The sequence below is a fragment of the Zonotrichia leucophrys genome, chromosome 6, assembly GCF_028769735.1.
Source record: "Zonotrichia leucophrys gambelii isolate GWCS_2022_RI chromosome 6, RI_Zleu_2.0, whole genome shotgun sequence".
Taxonomy (NCBI): Eukaryota; Metazoa; Chordata; class Aves; order Passeriformes; family Passerellidae; genus Zonotrichia; species Zonotrichia leucophrys.
Genome location: NC_088176.1, coordinates 14606067 through 14633632, shown reverse-complemented (window position 1 = coordinate 14633632; position 27566 = coordinate 14606067). Strand labels below are relative to the sequence as shown.

The following is a 27566-nucleotide window of genomic DNA, read 5'->3' as shown; positions in this document are numbered from 1 at the left end:
GATACACCAGTGCTAGACCATTCAACTATAAAGAGACTAATTTACTAAAAATGTTGGTATTCACTTTCTAAAGAAGTACAAAATATATTGGTGGAGCTAATAAAGAAAACTTTCCAATTCCTGTAATCCCATATATATTTCTGTATCAATAATACTATCCCATACAATTCTGAATGTTCCAGGATTTCTTCTTGAAGAAATCTTGTGTCTTTCAGACCTCTCACATTTGGTTTTCACCTCATGAATGGCAAAGTCATTACTTTTCAGAGACACCGCTCTTTTCCCTATAGACAGATGCGTTCAAAATGTTCAGAGGAAAAAAATGAACTCCATTAAAGGAAACAAATTTAACCTATTCTTCCATTATTAAGATGACTCCTTTTAGCAGAAGATCATGGGAGCACAAAGTACCATATAACTGACTGCATAGTCCATACGGATTAAAATGCACCAAACTTCAATCAAAATATTTTCAAGTTCAATAAACCAGTAATATTATTCAGAGAAGCATCGTTTTGTCATAGTAAATAATTCAAGAAATAAGCCTATTAAGCTGAGATTCAGTTGGAGGATAGATGAAATTCAACACTAATACTTAAATTTAATAACATGCTCAGCCAAATACAAAATTCCATTTCCTGCTAGATCAAAATTTAATTGCTACACTTCATTATTTGATAACAACAGTGTATTCTATTAAAAGACTTATTTACTATTTTCTTTAGCTACTACTCAGAAATCATGCAAAACACTCTCCCTCAGTATGAAGGCCAGAAGATAGTGCAGTATTATTTATGAAAGTAAAGGTAATTTCCCTAAAAAAAATACATCTCTGCAAAGTAAAACCCTGTGACAGTGCCTCACTAAAACAAGTATTTCCAAATTAATTTGAAGAGATTGTTTACACATAGAAAAGTTTGCACAACTGGACTCGGAGATAGAAAGAACAAGACATTCACTCATCTCTATTCACATCCTGCATTCTGCCAGATTACATTAATGAAATATTCATTAGCACAACAAAATATGCTACACTCAATACACCAGTTGAAGCCCACTTACATGCTGAAATTATTAACAAGTTTACAGTGCTAACAACACATAAAATATTCATTTTACAAATCATTATTCTGCCTAAAGGTGCTACTGAAAACACTAAACAAATAAAATAGATAGTTATAGTCATAATCATACTGACTTACTCTGGTAGAAGAATTCACCAAAGAACCATCCAGATTACCAGTGTTGCACTTGAAATTCAAATACAGATCAGGATTGTGATTTGCTTCCCATCTTCCCAAATCAGGAGTCACTGACTTGTCTGAGTTTGCAGATGTTTTCTGGTAGGCAGTGCAAGTCATTCCTGTGAAACTGGAGGGCTTGATCATGAAGGCTTCCAGAGCAATATTACGAGATACCTGTGAAAACATTGAGAATGGTTGTCACAAACCATATTTGCAATTGCATGTGCACTGTGTGCTTACTGCATAAACTCTATAAAGGATTGTGCATGTATACACACAGATATATGTGTGTGTGTATATATATATTTATTCTCTTGGAATGAGAAAGAAAATAGAACTTATTTAAAAACATGATACAGGATTCTACAACAGCATAGTGGGTTTGCTCCCATCTTTCCTTCTAAGATACGTATATACACATAGATATAGATCTCTTTCTGTCAGTTACAATAGTTATTATTGTATCAGTGGTGCAATTCCATCATTATCAGCTTCAATGGAATCTGGAATTAAAGCAATAGAGGTACAAAGTGAACTAGCAACACTGGGCTTAAGAACTACTCAAAAAATGAATAACGATGTACTTCATACCTAAGAAATTAAATAGGAACCTTCTTAGCTATTTAGTGGCTGAGTCTTTTCACATGTCTTGTTCCATGAGAACATTGAACATCACTAAATGTTTCAAAGCAACATTATGTTGCAGGTATATTTGGGACCTATCCTTCAGCAAAGTGAAGTGTATGGAGCTGGAGCCTGCAGCAGAGTGCAGAGATGCATCTCTGCTCTTAAACTAGCATTTTAATTCCATCACAGTGCATGGGACAAACAGCTTGTGTTATAACAGGTGCACTACCTTAGACTGGTGCCACGCTGATAGGACTGTATGGTTTCTGCTTCCAGGCACAGATTGTGTCCTGATCTGTGGACCTGGCAGTGCTGAATTAATGGTTGGACTCAATGATCTTAAAGGTCTTTGACCACCTAAATGATTCTATGGTTCAATGTTATATGGCTAACACAGTTTATAGAGTTTCTCTTTTTTTTTTTCCCCTTTGGAATGGTACAAAAAACTATTGGCTACCTAAGCTGTAGGTGTTTTATTTGCTGTTTTCTAAAATAAAGAAAGCTGATGCAATTTCTGCGAGACAGTTTCCTGGCTGGCCTCCCAAAGGAACAGATATGTTTGGTATTGCCTAAGATGAGACCAGAAATACTCCACAGCTTTTGTTTATTTACAAATTGTACTCAACAGCAAACTACTTCTCCTACAGAAAACCTTAAGAAGCTAAAAGATAAAGCAAGGCAAAACAGTTAGTGACACATATTGAAGTCTGAGTACATAGAATTACTCTTTTCAGTAATGTCAACATCTTCCTGAAGCAGTGAAAGGGAAAAAACTCAACCTTTGTCACTTGACATTTAAAAGAAAGGCAAGTATAAAACAACAGAGCCCTCCTAGCTGTCACATTGCCAAATACTTCTAAAAGTTACATTATTGTCACTATGCTTTAATATAAATACTTTTAGGAAATTTGATTCTTTTATGTAAATGATAATTAAATAAAAAACTTCTTTTAAGAAAAAGTCCAATACATTTTTTGTGTCTGTTTGAAAGACCATTTTCTTAAAAACACAAACTAAGGCTATTTTGCTATTTGGCTTCCTCTATAATTCACTTCAGTCTATAATTTCCTTTTTTTTTTTTTTGGTTGCTTTTAATTTTCTGTATTTTTCCTGTGATTTATTCTGTACCTGAACTCACGTTTAAATAGTGGTTTTGTGTAAATGCAGTGGACAATTGAGACAAGAATAAAGGTTGTTTAAAAGCAACCAAGCAAACTAACTCAAGGAATGATAAGGCTTTAAAGTGTTTATCTAAACTTCTAAAAGGATAACTTTCAAGCTTCTGATTTAGATGTATTTCTGCTATTTAGATGTTGAAGCTGACAAGAAGACAATGTCTTAGTCTCCAAATGAGAACCTCTCAGCATCCAAGTGACACGCTTGTGTAGATGGAGGACAAGGAGTAAAAAATTATTTCTAAAAGGTACAGCTTCTGAAAAAACTAAAACTATACCCAAATCGGTAATGTTTAAGACATGATAGACCTTGGTGATAATCTTCTAAATACTTTAATCAGTAGTTGTCCAAAAGCCTGTAAGGCATATTAAAATCTTCCAACTACAAAGGATCTTGTTGTCTTTTATGGTCTGACATGCTGCTGTCTGTCACTCATTTAATTTGGGCCTCTCAAAATAAAACCATATACTATAGTGGCTTTAAAAATAGAAAATGAATGAATAGTAAGAACATTAAAAAGATATTGTTGTGAACACTATATTGTCACAATAAATACAACTGAGCAAAGAAAACCCCTTTTTAATACCATTAGTTATATTTAAAAAATACTTTGGTCTTGCAAATAGAATTCAAGAGAAAAAATCTTACAAAACATTTTTTAATTTTTTGAAATACCTTTGATATCACTTGAGTCTTGCTGGTCAGTATTTGACTTGCAATCTGCTCCACACATCGTACAATCCTGGTGCAGGCTTTGTCTTCTTTTTGAGCCATCCACAACACGTGGTCATCCACCAACATTATATTGCTGGCAATCTCGATAAGAGCATCCCCAATCTGGAAGAGGAAAAAAAAATTAAAAAAATGAAATTAAAAATGTCTGTAAAACTCAGTAACTAAGAAAAAAACAGATAAGGGTACAAACAAAGGCAGGCACATTATTTCTGTTAGTAACCATCATTGAAAGACAGTTTTGATTTTATAAAAAATTTAAGTAGATTGAAAAAGAAAAACCAAGAAAGGAAAAGTGCAACTCACATCAAGGAAGAGCTTTTTAATTCACAACTTTAAAGCTTATCTTCTAGATAAACCAGACAAATTGAGTCATCTCATCTCAATAAACAGAATTCCAGAATTATCGCCCTCTTTTATAAACTAATTAAAATTGGCCGTGCCCTCTAAAGAACTGCTTTATGTTTAATCAAAGGACCTTGAGGGGGAGGCTTGGGGGAAGGAAAAACATATTCAAAAGACATCTTTGTTACAGACATAGTGGAGTAAATTTGAGATATAGCTCAGGTGCTGATAGAAACTTAGATCATCTCATGAGCCATAGCTTTGGTAGGTTTAATTCACACTTGTGCCTAATTCAAAACAACAGATCTTTGTTTTGCTAGGTGACATTTTACAGATTTTGGTAAATGTGTGTTTGAAATTTTATTAGTAGCTTCATTTAGAAAGAATAAATATCACTGCGAATATTTTCTGTAATTATTTCAAGATGGAATAAAAATGTTTGCTTCTTAAAATTCAAAAACTTAATTTGAGTAAAATTTCAAAATTAACATGACCACAGTACCGATATATTTGAAGGCAAAGATATGGAAAAGATATACCCAGTTATCACAAGTAAACCTGAATAAAAAGGTAAATAGAAGAGAAAAACAACTGAGAAATATTGTTAAAGAAAAGTTCGAGAGGCCAAAAAGTCACGGTAATAGAAGCAAAAAATAAGACAAATACACAGATGATTCAGTGGAAAGGAAAACAGAAATTCAGGAATGGTGAAAAAGATTTAAAAGATTGCTGAGGTTATGAAGTTAGTTCTGCATTTTCAATAAAAACAAGATAAATTTCCCATGCATTGCAAAGGAAACAAATAATGAGACTACATGTGAAATTTTATGTGACTGTTCCTGAAATATTTAATCTATTTTTGAGAACATAATTACTAGATAATTCTAGATGGCTTTTGACAATGTGACAGAGTTATTGATAAAATGAATAATAATGAATCACATTAAGAGTCTGGAGTGATTTATGAGAAACTATAAAAGCAAACACCAATCAGCTAGGCAGTAACTTACTGAGGGCAGAACAATAGTCTATAAATATACAAAAGGAGAGAAATAAGAAAAGGAAGTAATTTATACTATAATTAAGTGCATTAATGAAGAGTAAAGTCATGTCATTGAAAATACAAAAATTTACACTATTATGCATGTTCAAATTTCATTGGTGCTTTTGTACCTTGTAAGTGAGAGCTAAGAAATGGATGCTAGTTGAGAACTCAATGGATGAGGACTCTATCTAGAAAACTTGAGAGAGAGGTAAAGGAAAAGAGAAAAAAATTAGGAAAAATGTTATGAATTAGAAAATAAGGTATTACTATATCAGAGATGTAGACGTAAGTGATGGAGATAGAGATGTTTTGATACAAAAAACAGCAGAAATGAAAACCTATTTGAAAGCTGGAAGAAGTCATTTAAAAGATTAGAGATGGTGCTCAGTTTTAATGGAAAATACATCAGTGCTAGAAAAACAAAGAGGCTTTATGGCAATTCCAGCTGTTTCTTTTGAATGTCAAATTTTTGTTTTGTCAGAAAGCAGAAAGATCTTATCAGGATTCTGAGCTGAAATAAAGTTGCAGCTTTGAAACATGATTCTTGGAGAGCACTTAATAATATACTTTAGATCTAGTGTATTATGGTGAAATTGAAGTTGGAGACTTTCTCAAATTGGCACTGAAATGTTAACTGTTACAATTCCCAGAGCCAGAATGGAATGAACATTGCCAAACCAAAAGAAAACATCATTTGGTCAAAAATTACAGTTTATCAAATGTTTATGCAAATAGTTACTCTGAAAATTAACAGTAAAAAAAAAGGATGAACATTTATGTTCTCTCTAAAAACCTACTTTTCCCATAGGGTTTGCATAATTCTGATTAGATTTTGCTGCAAAAATGGCATACATAATGCTAAAAGTTTCTGTAAGAAATTGCACATAAAGACATATTATCTTTTCTTTACAAGTGATACCACCTTTCAAAATTCAGTGAAAACCTTCTGATAAAATGGAGAAAACAAAAGAAGCATGTGTAGCTCCAGTGGCCAGCCAGAGTCCATTCTAACACATTAGCCATGATAGAAAATAAACTTAAAAAGAAATTTAATTAAGTGGCTCATTGAAAAAAGGTTTTATTCCTAAGCAGCAATGCCCTTGTCATCAGCAAAGAAGACTTAGTTTCCTTTTTGGCACAAAGAGACACATCACAGTTTACGCAGAACATTTGCAATCAGCAATCAGTTTTAGAAGCTACTCTTCACTGTGTACCCGCATACATTAAGAGCAGGGCCACATGAGAAGACTTCACTTCTAACTGATACTTTTTTTAAGCATAGAGGAGATATCTTACATCTTCAACTTCATCCACGAAGACAATTAACTTTTCCATTATATAAGCCAAATATATGACATCCATTTTATCCGCAAAGAGGGAAGCACCTCTTGTGTAGGCTGTCAGCTGGCGGGAAAACTCCAGCACAGTTGTCAAATTGATGTGCATCTGAAAACAGATTAGAACTGTTAGCCTTAATAAATCAGCTACCTTCATTCTCTTCAAAAACTGGAGATCACATCCGTTGGTACAATGCCTGCCTTAATTTCACATGGATGTATGTGCATCAGTATGCCATGGATATACATTTCAGGGGAATATTCAGGCACATGAATGTATTTTCAGCCTTAGGTCTTAGATTACATTGCTGTTATCTGAAGACACCCCCACAAAAGACGAACAAATTTTGAAGATTTTTGTCTACTTTTTCTAGACTGTAACTATCTGACTTCATAAAATATACCAAGCTATTTACCTTGCCTTGCCTCTATCTCTAGACATTCTTGAAAACAACAGTGTCAGCAAGGGTTCCTATACTCAGTGGCACATGGTGGGAGAACAAGATCAGCCTGGCTGTGAAGAAAATCCTTCCTATTGCAAGAGTAGTCGGGCATTTGAACAGGTTAGCCCCAAGAAATTGTGCAGCCTCCATCCTCAGAGGTTATAAATTCCTGAGTGTCTAAGGTCCTGAGAAACCCAAACTCACCTCATTGCTTACAGAAGAACGGACTGGATTCTAGACGTCTCTCTAATTATTTTATTACCCTGTAATTGCAATGGCCCTCTTAATATATTAATTACTCTTACTTCTGAATCCATTTGAAAACAAACTTTCTGTGGCCTTATCCAGCACTACTGATACTACCAGGGAAGAAGTGGTCTAGGAAACTGAAATTTGTAAAATCAGTATGGCAGTTGCAAATCTGGGCCATCCTCCACAGTGTTTCCTGTTACATTCTTTTTTTCTCTTTAATTTCTATCCATCTACTTTTTCATCTCATTCTTTTACTTATCCATAAGAAACAATTAAGGTACTGCTTTTTTTGAAGACATCAAAAGGGCATTCTAAGGAGGAAAGGCACTTCAGCTGATAAAACTCTGATATGGGACTTCATGAGAAATGAACATCTTTCTGGAAAACCGTATGAGGGGAAGGAAAGTCAAGTGCTGATCACCCTGCCAGCATTACTAATAATGATCTAGATTCTAAGCACCAAATGGAAAAAATATTAAGATAAAGTTAATGCTGTGCACTTGTTCCTACTAAACTTCCAATTGCCAACAAAACAAATGGTTGTCTCTCAAGTAAAGCATTTTGTTAGAAGTCCATCTATTCCAAACTTATGGCTGAACTGACATTTCTATGCTATCCAACAAGCTCAGTACTAGAGAAGGGGAGCCTTGGATTTCAAAATGTTACCTGACTAAAAGCATGAAGAACTTGAGTTATTTCTTGTGAATAAGGACATTCAGAGTAGTTTTCTTCATCCCAGCGTCCTGTCCGGTTACATTTGCGCCACGCCTTTGCCTCTTCTGCACCATTGTGAAATGCACCAGAGTTAAAAGAGTACTGCAGACAGGGCTGGTAAGCAGTTATCCCAGCCAAAGTTTTGGGCCACCTAGAAACACCATGGTAGTAAAAATTAAAATGCAAAAGGCAACTTACAATATATATTAATTAAGTAGTACATATATATATCTATATTTCTATATCTATATATCTATCTATATATATATATGAACATATACAACAAAGTAAAGTGGTATAAGAGGAAAAACGTCTATTTTAACTTTTACTTCAAAGTGTTTTATAATTAATTACTTTGTTTCCTTGGAAAATGCAGAATTATACACGTTCAAGTCTAGCTGGTCACACATTCATTCTGCGTTAATTCCAGGAAGGTGTTTAATGTTAAGGAAAAATATATGGTTGGTGTTTCTACTACATTAATGTCTGCAGACTGCAAAAAGCAGAGCAGTAAGTACGTGAAGAAAAAGAAAACCTAAAAACCCCAAAAAACCAAACACTATTACTAAATGCTCTTAAAACTAAGGGCCCAAAATGTACCCAACAATCTCTGCTTTGCATTTTGACCTACCACTAAAAAGCCTCGAAAAAACCAAAAAGTCCCAAATGTGTCAGAGAACAGTGTACAAGATTTCAGCAGAGATCACACATCATGAAGGAGGAAGGAACTAGCCCTCAAAAATTAGCTGTTTAAGAATACATGATTTATGTAGTATGATTCCAAAACAGTCTTTGAAAACAAACTAAATCAAGGGCAGCCAGAATTCTTTTATTGAGCTGATTGGTCTGTTATGAAACACACTTTCTGTGTATAGAAAGTGCTTTTCTGCTGCATTCTCTAGAATGGCACAATGGATCTATTTCTACAGATACAGAATCTATTGTCATTTACAGCCTAGTGTGGACATAGCAGGATCAGGCAACTGGTAGAAATCAAAGAAAGCCATAAGCATATCATCAGCGAGTCAGCAGGTGTGGGAAGGATATGGTTCTTTAATTGCACTGATCTGATGAGTGAACCAAATAAATCACAAAAATATTCTGCCTTTCAATGAAATTACAGCTTGGCAATCAACCTTTCCTCAAACAAATGTATTAGCTCCTCTAGTTACACAATGCATATTCAATTGTACATTGTTACATAATATATTGAAAGGTTTTGGACTATAAAAGTTTTCTGCATCTCAAAGAAAAGCTAAGAAGAAAAATACTTTTATTTTTCACAGCTGTCACTGAAAAAATTCAACGTGTAATGTAAAAACAGTGGATAAAAAATGAATAATGAAAGAAGCTTTCCCAAAAAATCAAAATATGTAAAGTAGTATATAGAGCATATAGTATCATAGAGGACTTTTGCCTCTGGGATGAATTATTTTTAGTAAAAAATTTGCATTAATGCAATTGGGCCACACTTATTGGCAACTTAATTCAAAAGTGAAACTAAAGAGAGAATTCTGAGCCTAGCATTGTCACAGTGAGCAGAATCCAGCCTTTATGACTAGGAATAATAGCATGTAGCAATATTTTCATTTGCCTTTCAGAATAAGCTTACAGCATTCTATAAAACAGCAACAAAAAAAAAAACGGTAGAATATGGCCATGATAGAGAAAACCTCTTAGCAGAAAAGGCCAGTTTATTCTGACTCTCAGTGCCTAATTCTTGCTGCAGTTACACAATTATAAATACCACCTAGGCTGGACCTCTGAAATAGCCACACTCCCCTGACAGTTGATGCTTTTTTCCCCTTTCTTTGGCCCAATAAAAGAACAGTTCTTTCTAGCTTTGCCTTTGTGATTCAATTCTTTTTACTTCCATACTTGTTATGTTACCAAAACTTCAAAGACCTTTGTAAGAAAACTTGCTGGTGTGAAAGCTCCATCTCTGAGGATAAACCTTTGAACAATTTCAAGCGTTAATGCTGAGTTGGAGCCTCATAAATTCTCCACGATTTTAAATTCATTCTCTCAAATGCCAAAAGAACCTATGGACTCAGCATCCTTTTGATGTACATTTTAAAAATAAATTTATATGGATTTCTAGCAAGATGATCAATAGGTTGAGAAATGTCCACTCTTGTTCTTTTGATTTATATAAAATGACAAAAATGCCCCTGGTGTTAGTTTGTGCAGCATGAAGATTTATATATATTTATTTATGGAGAAAAGGATGTCATTTTAAGGCAAGAACATGAACTTCATAGAGTTGCCATCTAAAACATTCAGTATGAGTTTTCTGATACAAAGTATATATATTTTTTAAAGATCTAATGAAAACCTATTTCAGCATATCCAGTATGAAAAAGCACAATTCCAGTCATTGTGATGACAAAAAAATCTATAGCTAAGATTGTCAAAGGTCTCTAATGAAATTTAATCCATATATATGCATTGCCTCAGCAATTTTGCCTCAATGAAAGAGGCAAACTCGCTGGTACTGAGGTTAACACATAATAAAATAGCTTTGTAGTAAAGAGAAAACAGATTATTTGAGTAGGTTTTTATATCCACTTCTTTCTAATTCAATCCTTTACTTTTATTCAAATACAAGAAATAGTAGAAAAACCCTTTGGGCTTTTAAGTTTTAAAGGTAACCTGAAAATAAATAGAGGCTTTTGGGTCAGAAATATTCACAGAAAATTCTGCTATTTAAGAAAGGCGTCTTTCCTCATCCACTTTCCTTTCATTATCTATTCAAGCCGAATTATCATTATAATTCATTTGGTAACAAATTACTGTCTTGATTTCTCAATGGGATTGCCATCATACATCAGTCTTATTGTCAAGCAGGTTTTGTTTAAGAGCTTTGTGCATACCACCACTGTATTTTAGAGCTGACTGAAAACAATGCCAAATTCCACAGGAACCTTTGCTTCTGATTAAAATTATTACAATTTTAAAAAGCCCCACTAGCATATGTAGATAAAAGTAATGATGGAGCAAAAGCTACATTTACTCTACAAAATCTTGCAGCTCCTAGGACTCAGATAGCAGGACAGATGTATTTTTAAGCATGGGATACATTGGTAGAACTTTGTGTCCTTAAGCTCACCTCGTACAATCTATTTATTTTACTAAATAGTTTTACTTTCTATTTTGATCCTCCTCAGTGAAATATTTTACTAACAGTCTCATGTAATTTCTTACCTCTAATCTCAGCTGAACAAAGCCATCCGAACCAGAACAGACTTTAAAAAGTAAAGCACTGAAGCTTTAATCTTCTAATGTTTTAATGCAGTGTTATCATCTTTTACAAAGACCAAGAAAAATCTTCTCTAATTTATCTAATTTCTTAAAAAATTTCTATAATGCATACTGAAGAATTAGATTTCCTGTCTTTCACAAACCACTGCTTCTCTTGAAGCACTAGGTCCCATTTCCCATCAAAATCATACAGTGCTCTCCTTCCTACCATATTATATAAAAATGACAACTAAAATAAGTGATTTATAACTGAGAGTGAAGTTTCATGTAAGCATGAATATGGTCTGTACCTCCATTAATATATGAAACACACTCCAAACCCAGAAAGTCATACCTGAAATCTCCCTTGTTGTTAATAATTCTCTCTGCAGGGCAGTAGGGAGCAGCTGTTTCAAGTACCACAATTTCTACTTGTTTGGTGCTATTTCCATAGGAATTCTTGACTAGACACTCCCAATCTCCAGTTGCATCAATGTCAATACTGGATAGGATAAGTTCACTAAAAAAGTAAAAGAATCATCATTGTGTACAATTAATTATACAGATATCAAGTCACTGGTTTTCTGACATTAACTTATTTTTTATGAAAACATCAGAATGGGGTTTGGTCTATGATATCAGAAGGTCAGACAGTATGGAAGTGGTAGTAAGCTCTTAGCAGCACCAATTTGTATTGACTACTCGGGTAGTAACAGGATATAACACAAATCACAAATCATCACAAAAAATATAAACTATTTATCAAAGCCCATTCTGTTTTCCCCAGGTACTACAGAATATTTGGTTTGTTGCCTAACCAAGCACTTGGAAGTCAGAAAGGAACTTCAAGTGGACCACACAACCAACCCACAGAGAATGGGTTTGCCTTCAGCTGTGATTACAGATCCTGAGGCATTTTAGCAGCAGAATCTGGCACTCTGCTATCAGGGGCAGAACATTATTCAATTACTCCAACTCTACAGATGTCATAGACCAAAAATAATGCTAACTACTGCATTTTAAGAAGGTAACACATTATATCTTAAATCTGCCATGGGGTTAGAAATAAATTTTGCTACAGTTTTAAACAAATTACAGCTTTTGAGAGTAGTTGGGAGGGGAAAAGAAGTAGCATTTATCTGAAGTATTTACTTTGCTTTACAGAAATGGCTTGTCTTTGAATATGCCTTGTGGTTTAGACAATTAAAAATTATGTGGGAAGAAACACAGTGGGGTGAGAGAGAATGTACACTATAAAAATTGAAGGACTGAATTAACAGTTAATAAATTTATTTCACCTCTGTGTTTTAAAAAAACCTAAAAAATTTACTTGTTGCCTTTAGCACTTTTTTTGTAGAGCCTGAAATTTTGAAAGATGATTTTCTCAAGAACCTACTATGGGGCTGTTATCTAGGGCCTCAGAAAACAAGCAAACCACAATAAATCGCCTTTGATTTAAGATAGTTGTTTCAGAATTTCAGATATTTCTCCAGATATTCAGTGAAATTTATTATTAAATAGTAACTTTAAAAATATCACATTATTCCTATTTATGATGGCTTTGAACTCCAAGTGCCTTGTAACCCCCTATTTCATTTTTACAATGAATTCTAACATAGTTTTATAGCAAAAAATATAGAAAAAGCATTATTATCTGTTCTCAGACAGTAGCTCAGTATTTCAATGTCAAAAGAAGTAATTGTTCTCTTAAGAAGTCCCAGGTGAATAGCCCAGTAACAGCAGCCTCTCAGCTAATTTTTAATACATCTTTTTGCTTTCAGGGAGAAGTACTTCAGTGAAATTAGCCAGTTTAACAATGTTTTAATTAAATATTATGTTTCATACATCACAACAATCTCACATCATTATAGACAGTTAAGAAAGATCATATTCCTAGAGCTTATAAAAACAATTAGACATAAAGCTTTTTTGCTGAAAGAAAAGGCATAAGGTACAATCACTTGTGGCATCAACACGTGGAGACTTCAAAAATGAACAGAATGTACGATAGTTGTGCTGATCTTCTGATATATTTTCTAGAAAATATCTACAAACATTGTTAATAATAAAAATGTGATAAAATTGGAAACAATGATGATGGTGATGGTAGGTACATACCATATTTCAGCTTATTATAAATTTTACAAGTAATCAGTATGCAGATAAAAAAAGGGTACATTTTCCATTTATTTAAACTGCTGAAATGTGTTCTGATGTAAATGTATCTGCTGCTTAACAGGTCTCCCCTCAGTAGATGAAGTTTCCTAGACTCAGAGACAAATATTTACTGGTACACCACCCTTGTTTCTGATAGAAACGCAATACTTGAACACTGGTTCAAATTATCTCAAAAGACAAGAAACTCCTCACACTCACACTTTTAATCTTCTATTGCCCTTTCTTCAGATGGTGATAGAAAACAAGCCAGAATAGGTTTATGCAATATAGTGACTAGATCATGAAATTGTCTTCTGAATTGCCATCTGGCCACTGCAAATGATGCATTCATTTATATTCCTCTTGGAATATCTTGATAGCAAGCCCAATGGTGAAACTGTTCATTTGCTTACCATCTGGATATGACAAATGATAAATTGATCTTATATCTCTGGAGAATTTGGGGGACTGAATTTTAAAAAAAAAGTCTTTTAATACTCAAAAAAAGCAGTCAGCTTGGTCCTTTAGCATTCTCTCTGCTTGTAATCCTTGAAGACTTTGACTTCACAGTCCTGGCAGACCAGAAGGAAGGGGTGGGCCTTTCCTGGGTATAGAATTTTAAAACTCTACTTCACAAAGTTTTCTAGTAGGTCAGTTACATAGTTTAAGTCTTGGCATGGTTGCATATGCACACCCAGAGACTCTCACCCATAGTCAAAAGGCATTCTTGATCTCTCTTGGCCATGGCAACAAGTCTTGGATAAAGGCAAGAACTCTGCCATAACCTGAGAACATGGCAGGACTCTGATTTAGGAGCTTGACAAAACCTCAAAAGAATTAAGAGAGGAGAGGAGAAGATGGCTCCTTTGGCTGTATTCTTTTCTCGACTGTCCTATCTCACAAGAGCTAATAAACATTGGGCGACAAGTGCCAACAATCTTGCCCCAGCTTTGCAGCTTTCCTAAGGATGGAACATGAGTCAACAAGCATTCCTACGCCCTCTGCATTAGCAATCACATCCCACTCGTCAGCAGTGTGACAGTTGCCACTTTGCAAGGAAATTTTGACTTTCAGGATGAGAAGAAATGGCCTCAAGTTGCAGCAGGCGGAAGGTTAAGATTAGATATTATGAAAAGGGTGGTCCTGCATTGGAACAGGCTGCCCAGCAGAACTGTGGAATCATCTCCCAGGAAGTATTCAAAATACCATGTGGATGCAGCACCTGGGGATATGGTTTAGTGCTAAACACTTGGCCTTGATGATCTTAGAGGATTTTTGAAACCATAACAATTCTGTGATATTCTATGACGGTAAAATGAAGTCAGATATTCATGAGATGGTATCAAGGCTAACTGAATAGGAAGACTGCTGCCTGATGAGAAAAGGATGGCTAGCAGGCTTTTCTCAACTTTCCCTTTGAAATGGCAGTGACCTTCTCATTAAAACATTGAAAAGAGGAAAGAGAATATACATGATTCTTTTTTTGTACTGGGAAATTTCATGCATGGTAGAATTCCTTTTTACAAATGTGATGATTGACATATTGAAAAATTAATTAAAATGTACAGCTGATGCAATTGCATGAGGAAGTTGTTCTGATATTCAACTGAAGCCCGTGGCATTTGTCATTATAAAAAGAGGAACCATAATACACACGGAAACCATAGTCATGTAATCAAGTAACCTATGACAATAGAGTTCTATTTGAGGCATAGTTTTGCATTGCTACAGCTATGCATAACTAATTAGACAATCAGAAGTAGGTCTCATTATGCAAAGTTACTCAGCCATGTCCTGAAGAAGTACTATAGCGACATTTACTGTACGCCCCAGCAGTCATCCGCATGCCAGGAAACAAAGTAACAAATAAAGAAGGGACTTTAACACCATGTTTTGATTGGCTTTCCACAAGAAATACTTTAAAGTCTGACTTGAGTTTTTGTAAGATTTAGGAAGAACCAACTGGTCTTCCTGCAGGAAAATAAAAATTATTTACTCTAACTCAGGAGACATTTAGGTTTTCTCATATTCTTCTTCAGACAGATAAATAGCTAATGTGTTCCCACAGTTCAGGCAGAAGGTCTGCACAACATGCCTCCAACCCATACCACCTTAAATTATTAATACTAACATGCAATTTAAAAAATGAGTGTTGGTCTCCAGAGTACACTGATGCTCGGAATACAGCCTTTCACAGGGGACATAAGGTTAAAACATGGAAAATGAAGAGAGAATCTGTAAATCAAGGCACTTGTCTGAACTCAAATTGCTAGTCTGATCTCTCTGACAAAATTAGTTATTTACCCTTGAAAGAAACAGCTTTAGAAGGCTGATGGCCTTTGAAGTAAACTTGTGTCCAGGCAACAGCAAGAAAAAAAGGAAGATGAAAGTTGGTATTCATTTTATGTGAGATGTCTAGCAAGTATTTTCAGGTGTAATCAATTTCTCAAACACAGAGGTAATGCAATACACATCTTTTTTTTTTTTCTTTTGATTGCATATAAAGACAAAGCTTAACTTACCATTTAATACCATCTGTGGGTACCCAAGAAATGTAATGTGCTATAACATACCTTTTTCTATAATTGAACTATCAGCTATATTGTTCACATTCTAGAACCAGGACAAGAGTTGGAAAGGACCTCGATTTAATAACAATATACTAACAGAAAAAAACTAAAAACCAACAGAGGGACAAAACCACAGCAAACCAAATAAAAATCTACTACCAAAATAAATTAATTTTACAATTTCAAAATATTTGTCAAATGCATATTACTTTGACATGATACAAATGCAGAAATAAATTATATAATGTACATTTTATGGGCTGGTTGATATATTAGGGTTAGAATACTGACTTTTTTTACTTGCCCACTTGGAAGAAATTTGGAAAGATCTAAAAAGAACGTAGGACAGCAGTTTCCTACATAAGAACTTCAGGAACAATCTCTATTCTTTCTCAGTATTTGGTGTCTCTCTTACAGAGTAAACTTTATTTTGTAATGGCCAGGAGCCACTCAATCACAATACCATAAACAATTAAATACAGGGGGGGTTTATCCTGCAGGGAGATAAGGGAGGGAGAGGAACCATTTTCATGGAATACCAGCATATTAATGGAAATATGCCCTACAATACATTCTCAATGTTGAGCAGATGAAAATTAAAAAGTAATTCAGTTGTTGTTTTAATATTTCTAACAAGCATTTCTTTGTAGGAATTGTTTGTTTCACCAATATTTAGGGTGGTTTAACTGGCACTGGATTCTGGATGTATGTCATAAATGCTCTGATATGCTCACATTTGGTTCACAGATTTACAAACTACTGCCTGGACTCAGAGAAAATGTGCAATTATATCTAACACTGCTGTTGACAGGAAAAGTACTTTAGAAAAAGCCAGCTCTGAGATGTTGACTCCCAACTGCTGCTGCAGTGCAGCGTGTCCTCAGCTGTGTAGCTGCAGCTGTTTGAAGGGCCACATTAAAATCATTCTGGCCTTAAAAAGTCAAAGCAAAACCCTCTGATTCTCCCTTGTGGGGGATAAAACGTCAATTTTTGTTCTTACTACTCAACATTTCAGAGTTGTGGCTGGATAGACCCATATATAGCTGCTGGATATCAGCAGAGAGGGAAGTGAGAGGTCAAAATTTAGTGCAAGGCATCTTAATCTGGTGTCAACACCAAAGAAAGTATATTTTTTTTGTATCATTCTTCAAGGACCCCATCAAAATGTTTTTATTGTTCTGACTTACTATATTTCTAGGGTATTTTAATTCTAGCAGCCAAAATACTTACATATATTTTTTGTGAAAATACCTATTTTTCAATCATGTTTCAATAAGCACTTACCCAAATTAAGCCTACAAATTTTATGATACAGCAGAACTCTTAGGTAATGGTCTATTACTTTAATGACAGAGGGTATCATGCTTGCTGCTTTTGCTTTTCATTGTATCAGTCTCTCCACAGGTTATATGTTAAAATATTCCCCATACCGATTAGTAATAAAGCTGTCATTGATTTTATTCAGGTAATTGAAATATTTTTAGATAAAAGACCTAAGTTTAATTAATCTTCCAAATTAATTCACATGAAGATACTCTTAATCTCCCATTATGAAATCCTTACCCTGGGCATTTAATAATATTCTGCAATAATTTAAAATATTATCTTCCTATCTGATATATGAGAAGACTGCTGGTGAAGTCACATCTGTCAGTAGTTCTTTTCTGCCTCCAGTGCCTGAAATGAGTTGTGTACCATTGCCTACAAAGTTTAAAGTGACCTCAAAATAATACAGAAATATTGATTTACAATTTAAACTGTTATTTTGCTTCATTTGTTTCCTAGGTCCTTGACAGCTAAAGGTCAAACTGGGTCAATTAGGTAAAGCAAAAAATATCAGCACTGAACAATTTCTGCTTATCTCCCTGGATTTCTCAGTATGACCCATAGCTGCTCATCTCCAAAATACTCATGCAGCAGAACACAAAGTGATTATAAAACATCTGCATTTCTGAATCAAGTTAATTGGATTTGTTCTAATCTTGTTAATCTTGTGCAATCTCCAATATTCTGCCATGATTTGGTACATATCTGAACTTTCAGTCAAGTATCCAACCTACCAACATCCTTATCAGGGATTTTCAGGCTGGTTTTTTTACCTAGGACTAGTTCAATCCGCTGCTGCTTGCTTCATGTCTTTTCCAGATGCATTCCTGCCCAAACTGTTAACAAAGTTCAGGGATCATCTGGGTCATTACATGCCTTGAATTTCTGCCTTTCACACAGAGGTCCTGGAAGCATTTTGTTCTTTCTTATAGGAAGTGTCTGCCTGGATCTCAAACTTGCCATGATACCACTTGTCTACTCATGGAATCAATTTCTTTCTCTAATCATATCTTAAATAATCTTTATACTTCTAGTGAAACTGCCTCAATCAAGTTCCTAATTCCTTACTAATATCTGCAGTGATAATTTCAAACAGTAAAAAAGTTTTAATTGGAATCAACCTCCTGTTCGGATAATGCAAATTATGATCAAAAGTTTCAACCCACAACATTTTATATGTTTGAAATTTTTTTGTACCTTCGCTATGAAAAGTGGACCCTGATTTGAAATTCTTTGTTTCTTCTCCACATTTTTGAGATTTTCACATAATCATATATCTCTCACCTCAAACACTACTATTTATTTCATTATTTACTTGGCAGTGGCTAGTGTCACAATGTAAATAAACACTTGGAGGATTTTAAACAGATTCTTAAGCTTAATTTTTTTTTTTTAATTAAAAACCCCCACAAAATAAACTAGCTTTGTCAACCATTTTTAGAAGACTGAGATACTTAACACAGAGTATAGTAGAAAAACACAATTTTCAGGGGATCAAAATTCAGTCCTAAGAGACTGTATTTCCAGTGGCAAATCCATCTACACAACAAAAATTACATCTGAAAATAACTTTTGATCCTGGCACCTGTTAGCCCAGGTTTAGTTGAGAGCATGTTTGTTTCTCCAGCTGTAGCTCTCCTTTTTATGGGTTCTTAACTTTCTTCACAGTTTAATGTTCTCAGAAGGAGCACTTGTGGACTGTAATGGTCCCAGAGCAGCTATTACAGCTGTCGGGGCATAAGCACTGTTAAACACTCTACACAAGGATTTGCAGACTAGAAATAAAAAGACTTCCAAATTGTCATTATATTCTTTGTGGTAAATTAAGAAACTTCTCGAAAATTAAAGTATCTCTGCCACAATGGAGTTTCTTGGTTCATAGAATTACATTAGTTTCTTTTTCCAGTTTAATATTCTAATAACTGTCCTGCTAGCTTCTCCAAACACTGAAAGGGAAGAGTGGGGAAGCTGGGAAAGATGCTGTGCTGCAGAGAATCCTACATGACCTTCCTTCTATGTGGCTTCAGGGATATCAGAGAACCAGAATGTGTTGGGTTAGAATTGCTGCTTATTATTGAACTGATATAATATTCCAGGCTAAAGAAATGAGGCTGCCTTCATGGAAGCATCATTAACAAATTCAGCTAGATCCATTCACAAATGATAGGAAATTAGTCCCATATCATATGTATATTTTCATATATGACTCTGACATTTATACACAGGCATAATGACAGAAGATTAAACACCAGCAAAATCAAATATTATTATCATTGGCAAGAAATGATAAATGCAAGCTAGCAGCAGAATTGAAAACACCTTTTCAAGATCTCCTGTAAGGGAATACTCCTTGCCAAGAAAAATGTCACAAACCGGAATACAGTTCAAAACTTTAGTTTAATTATTGTAACAAAAATATTTATTTTAGTTTATTCTGCTTTATCATAGGAGACAAAAAATACACAGTTTGGATATTTTATCCTTCTACTGTGCCAGTTAATAAAACAGAAGGGTTTAACATGATATTTGTGTTGTAAGTCCACGTCCAGAAATATCTGGAATTACCCAATAAAATAACCACCTAAAAATGTTTGAATAAGCAGCTTTTGGAACATGACTGCACCTCTTTGTTCAAAACCAGCTATAGAAATCTTTAAATTGCTAAGCAGCACAGGCCAAAGTCTGTCCTTTAGTGCAATTACAGAAAGCCACAGAGAGTGGACATTTGGTGTAAAGACTAGGTATGCAAAGGCAAAATATGATACTGTAAGAACTGATTTCAAGTAACCTCCATTTTTAGTCCAAATCATATACTTAACATTTGATAGCCTCAGGGAGGCAGAGTCATTCTGATGTTTCAGTGCCTTGTACAACCATGATTTAGCCTTAAGAACTATCACAAATTAGTGTGTAATATCATGTAACAAGCATATTAATACATGCTATTGTAACATGTAACAAGCATGCTATTATATATTATTTCAATTTTTTATTATAATAATTATATTAATTAGGATATAATATACATGGTCATAAAGATAGGATTAATATTAAGAAATGCTGAAGATAATTTTAACAGTCATAACATGGCAAATCTTTTCTTATTTTCAACAATACATGTCTTTAATTTTAAAAATTTGACTTTAAAATAGTACAGTTTTTAAAAGTAGGTTTGAAAGTATATCTTTAATAAGTTAATTCTGATCAGCACCTAGATCAAAGCAGAGGCACAGCTGCTTGAGTATTAGCATTTTTGGCTGGATAAGGATTATGCTCTATGGTCAATGGCCTTCTATCTTACGAAGTGTCATGTATAATGCAAATAAATGAGGAATTAAAATGTTGAATGCTTTTCAACAGCTGTTTAAGGACTTAGAGTTTTATTCAAAAATATTTTTTCTTATTTTAACAGTCTTTATCACATAACTTAGCAAGTCAGAGTATTTTTCCAGTCTATAACAGCGAATGTGATGATGTACTTAAAGAACATTTTTTCTGAATAGATGTGCATATTGCACATTCCAGTGCATACTGCACCATCAGCATCAAGGTCACCTACTAAATGGCACAGTAAACGAGGTAGGCAGGAGATCAACCATCCTTATTAAAATATGCTATGGCAGACAATGGTTTTTATTTTACAGTCTGGCAAAAGAGAAGTAATGTAAAGTAAAAATCAGTCAAGCTACTTACAGCTTTTTAAAAAAAGATAGCTAATTTGGAAACAATTTTAGACTATTTATTTTAGCTTATTACTATGCTTTAAAAATTACTTATACAGTGCAAAATATAATTCAGTTGAAAAACATAATGAGGTGATTAACAGCATGTATTTTAATTTTGATATAATGGAAATAGGAAGAACATGCTTTAATTTAAGTGACTTGGCAGTTATATAATAGCTCATGCACGTGGCATTACTGTACTAATTGGTCTAATAGTCCTCTTTCATTGATATTAGAAGAAAGACAGGAGCTCTGAGAATAGGTCAGATCTATGCCTCTAGATCTATGGGACTCCAAAAGGGGTCAAATAATCAGTGGGTAGACGAAATTAATAAAGCCAAAAGTCCCCAGTGGACAGGATTTAATTTGACTCCCTTCATAACTTCTATTTGATAGTTCAAGAAGCATTTCAGGTCAATTATATTAATAGAAACTGTTTGAGTGAAAAGATGTTAATGATTATCCAGAGCTAATTAGCATACTTATTTTCACTCCATCTTCTACAAAGAGAAAGGCAGAACATGCACACAGAATCAGACTCTCTTTTTGATCAGTGATGGAAACTGGCAGAGGACAAAAGGATGTGTGCAACAACTTAGCAGCTTTTAGTGACAAGCCAATACTCTGTGATGAAACCCAAAAATAAACACTGAAATTTATAATTTATTAAATAATGTTTAACAGGAAAACTGAAGCAAAACTGGAACATTACAGTCACTGCCAAATTTTAGTTTCTGCTTCTTTTATATAAGCCTACTCTGCTTCATTTCTCTTGCACTTTTCACATCAGCAAATGCATCTGTAGATCTCTGTATCTCAAGCACACAGGCACAGAGACAGTAAAAGTCACAGAAAATTGAGAAATATTTAATAAGAAACAAAAATGAGATTACTTAACTAAAGAATACAGGATCTAGTATATTGGAACCTGCAAAAACTAATCAAAGTATTTATTTTCAATTGATAGTTCTTCATAGGTCCATCATTTATGGTGGATGGTGTAATGAAGAAGCAGTTTGGCTATGTCACTCATATGCTCTGAAGCTTTTCTTCTTTTCTTGCTTTTTTATGTTTCTTTGCATGGTTAACTGTATAAGAAACTGTTTTTATCTGGTTCAAACCCATATCTGACCAAATCTGGATACTTAGACTCAAAAAGTACAATTTCGAATCACAGCCAATCACAGCCATGAAAAATCTCTACCTCTGTACTCAGATTCAAGCGCACAATTGAGTTGCTTCAAATTAAACAACTCCTGGTGTTTTAATGAGCGTGAGATGTGTTCCCCTTGCCTGCAAGGCTGGCTATGCCCAGAGGGGGTGTGTGTTACCGTGTGATCAGGCAGCAGTCGTGGATGATGCTGTCCTCCACGAAGATACCGCGCTCCTCGTCGGTCTCGACCAGGCGCCCTCCGTGGTACCACTGCACCTGGGTGCTGTTGTCCACGTAAGTCGCAGTGCACTGGAAGGGCAGGCGGTCCCCGTGGAAAACCACTTGTCTTTGTGATGGGATCAGCTCGAACAGAGGAAGCTCCAGAGGCCCAGCTGCAGGGAAAACAAAATAAAAATAGGAAAAAAAAGTCACAATTAATTCCTCTCTTATGAATATTGTAACATGAGCTAGTTGTATACCCTTCTAGCTTCTTATATCTTCACAAGAAAATTTAGACATAATAGATATGACCTTCTGCAGTCTGATCATGTTGTGAGTTCTAGAGATCACTTTTTTTTTACTGGTGTGAGCCCAGATAAACACAGGATTACCAGAATATCTACAGAAAATGAGTTTCATGAAACAGGTGACAGTATGGTTGAAGTTGGAAGGGATCTTTTGAGATGCTCCAACCCAGCCTCCTTCTCAAGGCAGGCTGCTTTATTATACAAGTGTACAGAATAAAAAAGTGAGTTTTCCAATTAGAGAAAAAATACAGCTATTAATATAGGTTCAATTAACATTTACAAGACCACTTCTCTGTCAGTAGAGGAAATGCCCACTTTGCTCCAGAACAAAACTTACTGTCTAGAGAGCGGAAGCTACTTCATTTGCCTGGGATTTGGATAACAATAAGACTAATAATAGTTAAACTTTCCTCTTAAGTTCAACTGTCCCCATGACTTTTCATTTCCAGTTCCTTCTGCCAATTCCACAAGTCATCTCTACTCTCTAGATAATTACTTAACATTAAATATTTATCTAAGTAGTTCTTTTTATCTATTTAAAGATGAATACTTCTTACCATATTTTTAAAATGAACTTTATCTCTCAAAGCTCTCTCGCAGAAACACCCCAACAATGAGAATATTGCACATTCTAAGCAGGCTACTACAAAAACCAGCTTTTGTAATCACAAATCCAAATGCCTGAACACAGTTAAAAAAATGCAAATTAGGAAGATATGTACATTTTTGGCCCTGATGAAAGTCTGCTATTTCATAGATTTGAGAGTGATTGAAGGTTATTTTCCTCAGTCCTAATTTCTCATGAACATCGTGCACAACAGCTCCTACAATAGAGCCTTTTCACCTCAGGCTCCAACACCAAATAAATTCTGAGCCTGGATTGCTTTCTAACATCAATCTGCAATCTCACTTTACACAAAAGACCTATAGTTTTGCATCTTGGTTATCGTTCTACCTTGATGAGGAAAGAGAATTTTAAAGCTAGATCTTATCCCTTCTTCTGTTTTCATTTAAAGGCTTCTCATCATTAATATCAATCCATCCTATGGAGTTGTCAGCTGAAAGGTCACCCTTCCACCATTTGCACCACTAGTAACTACCTCAAACATCTATTTTTCTGACAAGTACCTTTTTTTTTTTTTCCATTTCAGTGCTTGCCATTTTATCTTCCTTAAGCTTGCTCCTCAAAACCCTCCATTGCCAATAACAAATACAGATGCACTTAGCCATGCCTGTCCAGGTTGCAAGCCAGAACCACTGGTTCTACAGCTGCTAAAATTTGTGGACAGCCAATAGTGTTCTTCCTCTTACTCAGCATTCCACCCTAACACACTTCTTTATGTCATTCAGGTGCTGTCTTTGGAACTCTTAAATTGTGAGAAGTTGTAGTTACAAACCCCGCTTTGGGCCTTTGTTACTATTTTGTTAAACAGTACATTCATCACCTGTTTTGAGTAAACAGTGAGAGGGATCAGTTCTATTTTTATGCAAAGAAGAATGCTGGCCAGCGCAGCATGCAAAATTGGTACAAGTGAATACGTGCTACTTCTGTCTGGGAGAAGCACACAGAGGATTAAGCGACTAGCTGCTCTCTACTGAAATGCTTTAAGTCTGCTTTGACTATAAAGTGCAGCCTTCAGAAAGCACTCCTTACCTGCGCACACATCCTGAAATTTACCTTTTGATTGCACCTGTTACATGGAGACAATGATGTGATACTAAAAATTCCTTGAAATATACACAGTGTTTTTATATGACTTTTGGCTTCTAATTAAGAGAAGAGTAGGTAAACTAGATTAATGCCTTATTCCTAATAGCTGCAGCCTTGGTCCCAGTCATTTATATTAAATGTCTTTAACTAGCAGATAGAAAGAATCTCTCTCTCCAAAAAGTTGTGATTTTTGTGTTGCATTATGAAGTCAATTATGGAATATAAGGAAATATATGGAATACAAATTTATCCATAAATTAATTAAAGGACTACCAAAATGCAGAAAAATGAAGCGCACTGGGACAGTACAACAGCAATAGATACTACTCACAGAAACAAAGTATTTCTCATTGATACAGTAGTTTTTAACTGAGGATGTTGTGCCTGGTTGAATGGTTTTGGTCTTGCAGTGGGTGACACATTGTGCTGTGAGGCTATGAAGTAGGAAGAGTGTGAACTAGAATATCAATATCTTTAAGTCAAGTTAAATAACCTGCTGAGCATATGGATGAAGTGTAACACTATCACTCTGAATTTATCTCTGTCTTTAGTGTTGGTGTCCAAGGCTCCCCCATAACCCCTTCTGCTGTTCAGGGGATCACCAAACCCAGAAATGCAGTGGGAATGAGGTGCTCTCTACAGGGTTTGTCAATTAGTGATCAGAAGTGAATGAAAACTTTACTTCAGCATGTCAAAAAATTATCAGTCCTATCAACAGTGTACTCATTTTCTTTTTCTTTGCAAATCCTTTTAAGTACCAACAAAGATGCAAAATTAATTAAATACATCCTTGGAATTAAACATACCATTATGCTAGGATATCCTCCTGACCAACTTTGAGAATGTACCTATTTGGGTTGGACAAATTGACAAATAATGCTGAAAACTCATTTTCAAATTAAAAGTAATAAAATTTCTATGGATTATGACATTTACAGACGATGGAAGGTAAACATAAGTACTCCTGGAAAACATCTGCTTTTAATCTCTGTGACGTCCGCACAAAAATATTAATACCAGCGCTAATCTTCAGTTGTTTTCCAGGGATAGTAATGATTTAAATGTCTGAGGCTGGTTCTGCAACCATTACTCACGCAGAAGTTCCAGTTGACTTTTGTGACACAGCTCACAGTTATGAGGATTAATCACACCAATAAGAGTTTCAGAATTATGACCAATACCCTTTATCCCAAATGGCTATAAAATTATTGTAGTTACATCAGCATCAGCTGGAAATACTTACTTTAAGTGCATAATCCAACAATCTTTCAAATTCAGAATAAAAATAAAAGTATCTATTAATGCTGTATGCACATTTTCATGTTTGACTTTGAGAATAAATGAAGAAGTAAGAAATTCTGAAAATATTTGGAATTATTTTGGTATTGATTTGACAGCACTTTAAATATAACAGCTCTGGCAAGCATAGCCCTATACAATTGATTTTTTTCTTTGATTATGTGGGTAATAAAGACTAAATCAGGATTACTAAATATATATAATCTCTGATGCTCGCATTTATGCATGTGTGTGCGTGTATGGCAGACACAACAGCCTCATAAAATCAAAATGTTTACTATTGTGTGTTGAGAAGGGAGGGAGCAATTTACAGGGATCTCATTTACTCTTTACACCCTTGAAAAATATTCCAAGATGCTCCTTCCAAGACAATTCACTATGCTGCCCTCGAACTGGGAGCCAGCACCCCTGTCTGCAAATGAGAGGTGTGACTCCCCTCAGGCATCCAGATCAAGAGCTGATGGAGTGTTTTACAGTCTTTACCTGTCTTGTCTCTCCAGTCAGCACTAAACCATGATTGCAGCAGAGCACCACAGGAATCACTGATTGCAGCAAGAATCTAAAGGTCTAACCCATCATTACAGTAATTACATCTTTTTCGTTATCTTTCACTTCTCAGCAGAAAAGGGTTTTGTTGACTGAAGGCCAGACTCTCTGTGCCATCTAGTCTTGTATTTCAGATTAGATCTAGACTAGAATACTGAGGATATACAGAGAAGGAATCAGGTTACACAAAAACCACTGATTTTATATGATCACTTGTGTCTTTTCCAAACAGAGTATACCCCTGCATATTTTAACGCATGCAATGTCCCAAGATGTTGAAAAAGAAAATAGAAATTATTTTTAAAAAATTAGCAAAAATAGAATAATAGCAAGGTGCACTGAAGCTCTATGGGAATGCTGCAATGCATATGCCCTTAATATATTTATAGAAGAATTTTCTTTACACACATATACGCACATATGGTATTTCCTGGTTTTCCCTACAATTCAGTTCTTGAGATTTTAAAAGTATTCCAATTTTCCATCTAATTCTGGCCTTCTATTTTGTTTTACAAGTTGGAAAGAAGAGTGTGAAGGAAATGTTGCTGTTTCTTCACATACATGGAACAAAAATGGTTGTAAAAAAGATGACAAAGTGCATCTTTACCCATATTTAAGTTACATTTTTAAGTACCATATTACTATCTTTAGGTAATATTCACTTCCAATGTTGCACACTGCTGTCTTCTGGGGGAATGACTAAAAGCAAACCTGTAAGTACAAAACCTGGCCCATGCAACAGATCTGTCTAAACACTACAGAAAGTTGACTAGATATTAGCCAACATGACCAGCACAAGATGGTGGAGAAACTGTCCTACCTCCAGCCAGCTCTGTTGCATTTCCTGCTGCATCACCTTTAATCTGGGCAGCTCAGCTCAACAGCTACTAAGTGCAAAAACCTGCACTACACCAGAACCTTCTGCTCTTCAGTCTACCAGAAACAGTTTTCTGCTATACTTTTTCTGGTCCTCATTAAGTGGCTTTGTTTGCTATCAACAGTTTTCACACAACCAGAAATAGGAAAATCCACAGGTTTCTCCAGGCTGCCCACACATCATTTCAGCACTGCAGTGCTCACGTCTGAGGATATACCTTTGACTTCAGTTGATTGGTAGAAAATTCAGTTTTCTACAGTGTACCACAAGCTTCTGGGACAGAAAAAAGCCAGAGGTTGGCATTTTGCTTCTTGTTAATCACTTGATTTATTGTATTGCCAATGGGCTTTTTATTTGAACTGAGTGTGCCTACAGAGTGCGGCACATCCTGCTGACAAAAGTGTGAGTTAGAGCTCTAATATTTGTATACAGTCTCAGTGGGAAAGAAATGTGCATGGAAAGCACAGTGGGGGAAAGCTGGAAGTGAGGACAAAGCAAAGGAACCAATCCAAGAAAAAGG

At 35.1% G+C, this 27566-nt stretch overlaps 1 protein-coding gene across 2 annotated transcripts in view; it reads right to left on the bottom strand.

Moving 5' to 3' along the window:
• The window catches only part of ADGRA1 (adhesion G protein-coupled receptor A1), a 252829-nt gene that overhangs the window by 109029 nt on the left and 116234 nt on the right, over positions 1–27566 (bottom strand). For both annotated transcript variants that reach the window (XM_064716633.1, XM_064716632.1), the window contains 6 exons: positions 22265–22478; positions 11511–11675; positions 7868–8066; positions 6466–6615; positions 3723–3884; positions 1203–1418 (listed from right to left, as the gene is read on the bottom strand). In XM_064716633.1, the coding sequence (XP_064572703.1) occupies positions 1203–1418; positions 3723–3884; positions 6466–6615; positions 7868–8066; positions 11511–11675; positions 22265–22478 (1106 nt within the window). The remainder of the gene's footprint in view (positions 1–1202; positions 1419–3722; positions 3885–6465; positions 6616–7867; positions 8067–11510; positions 11676–22264; positions 22479–27566) is intronic.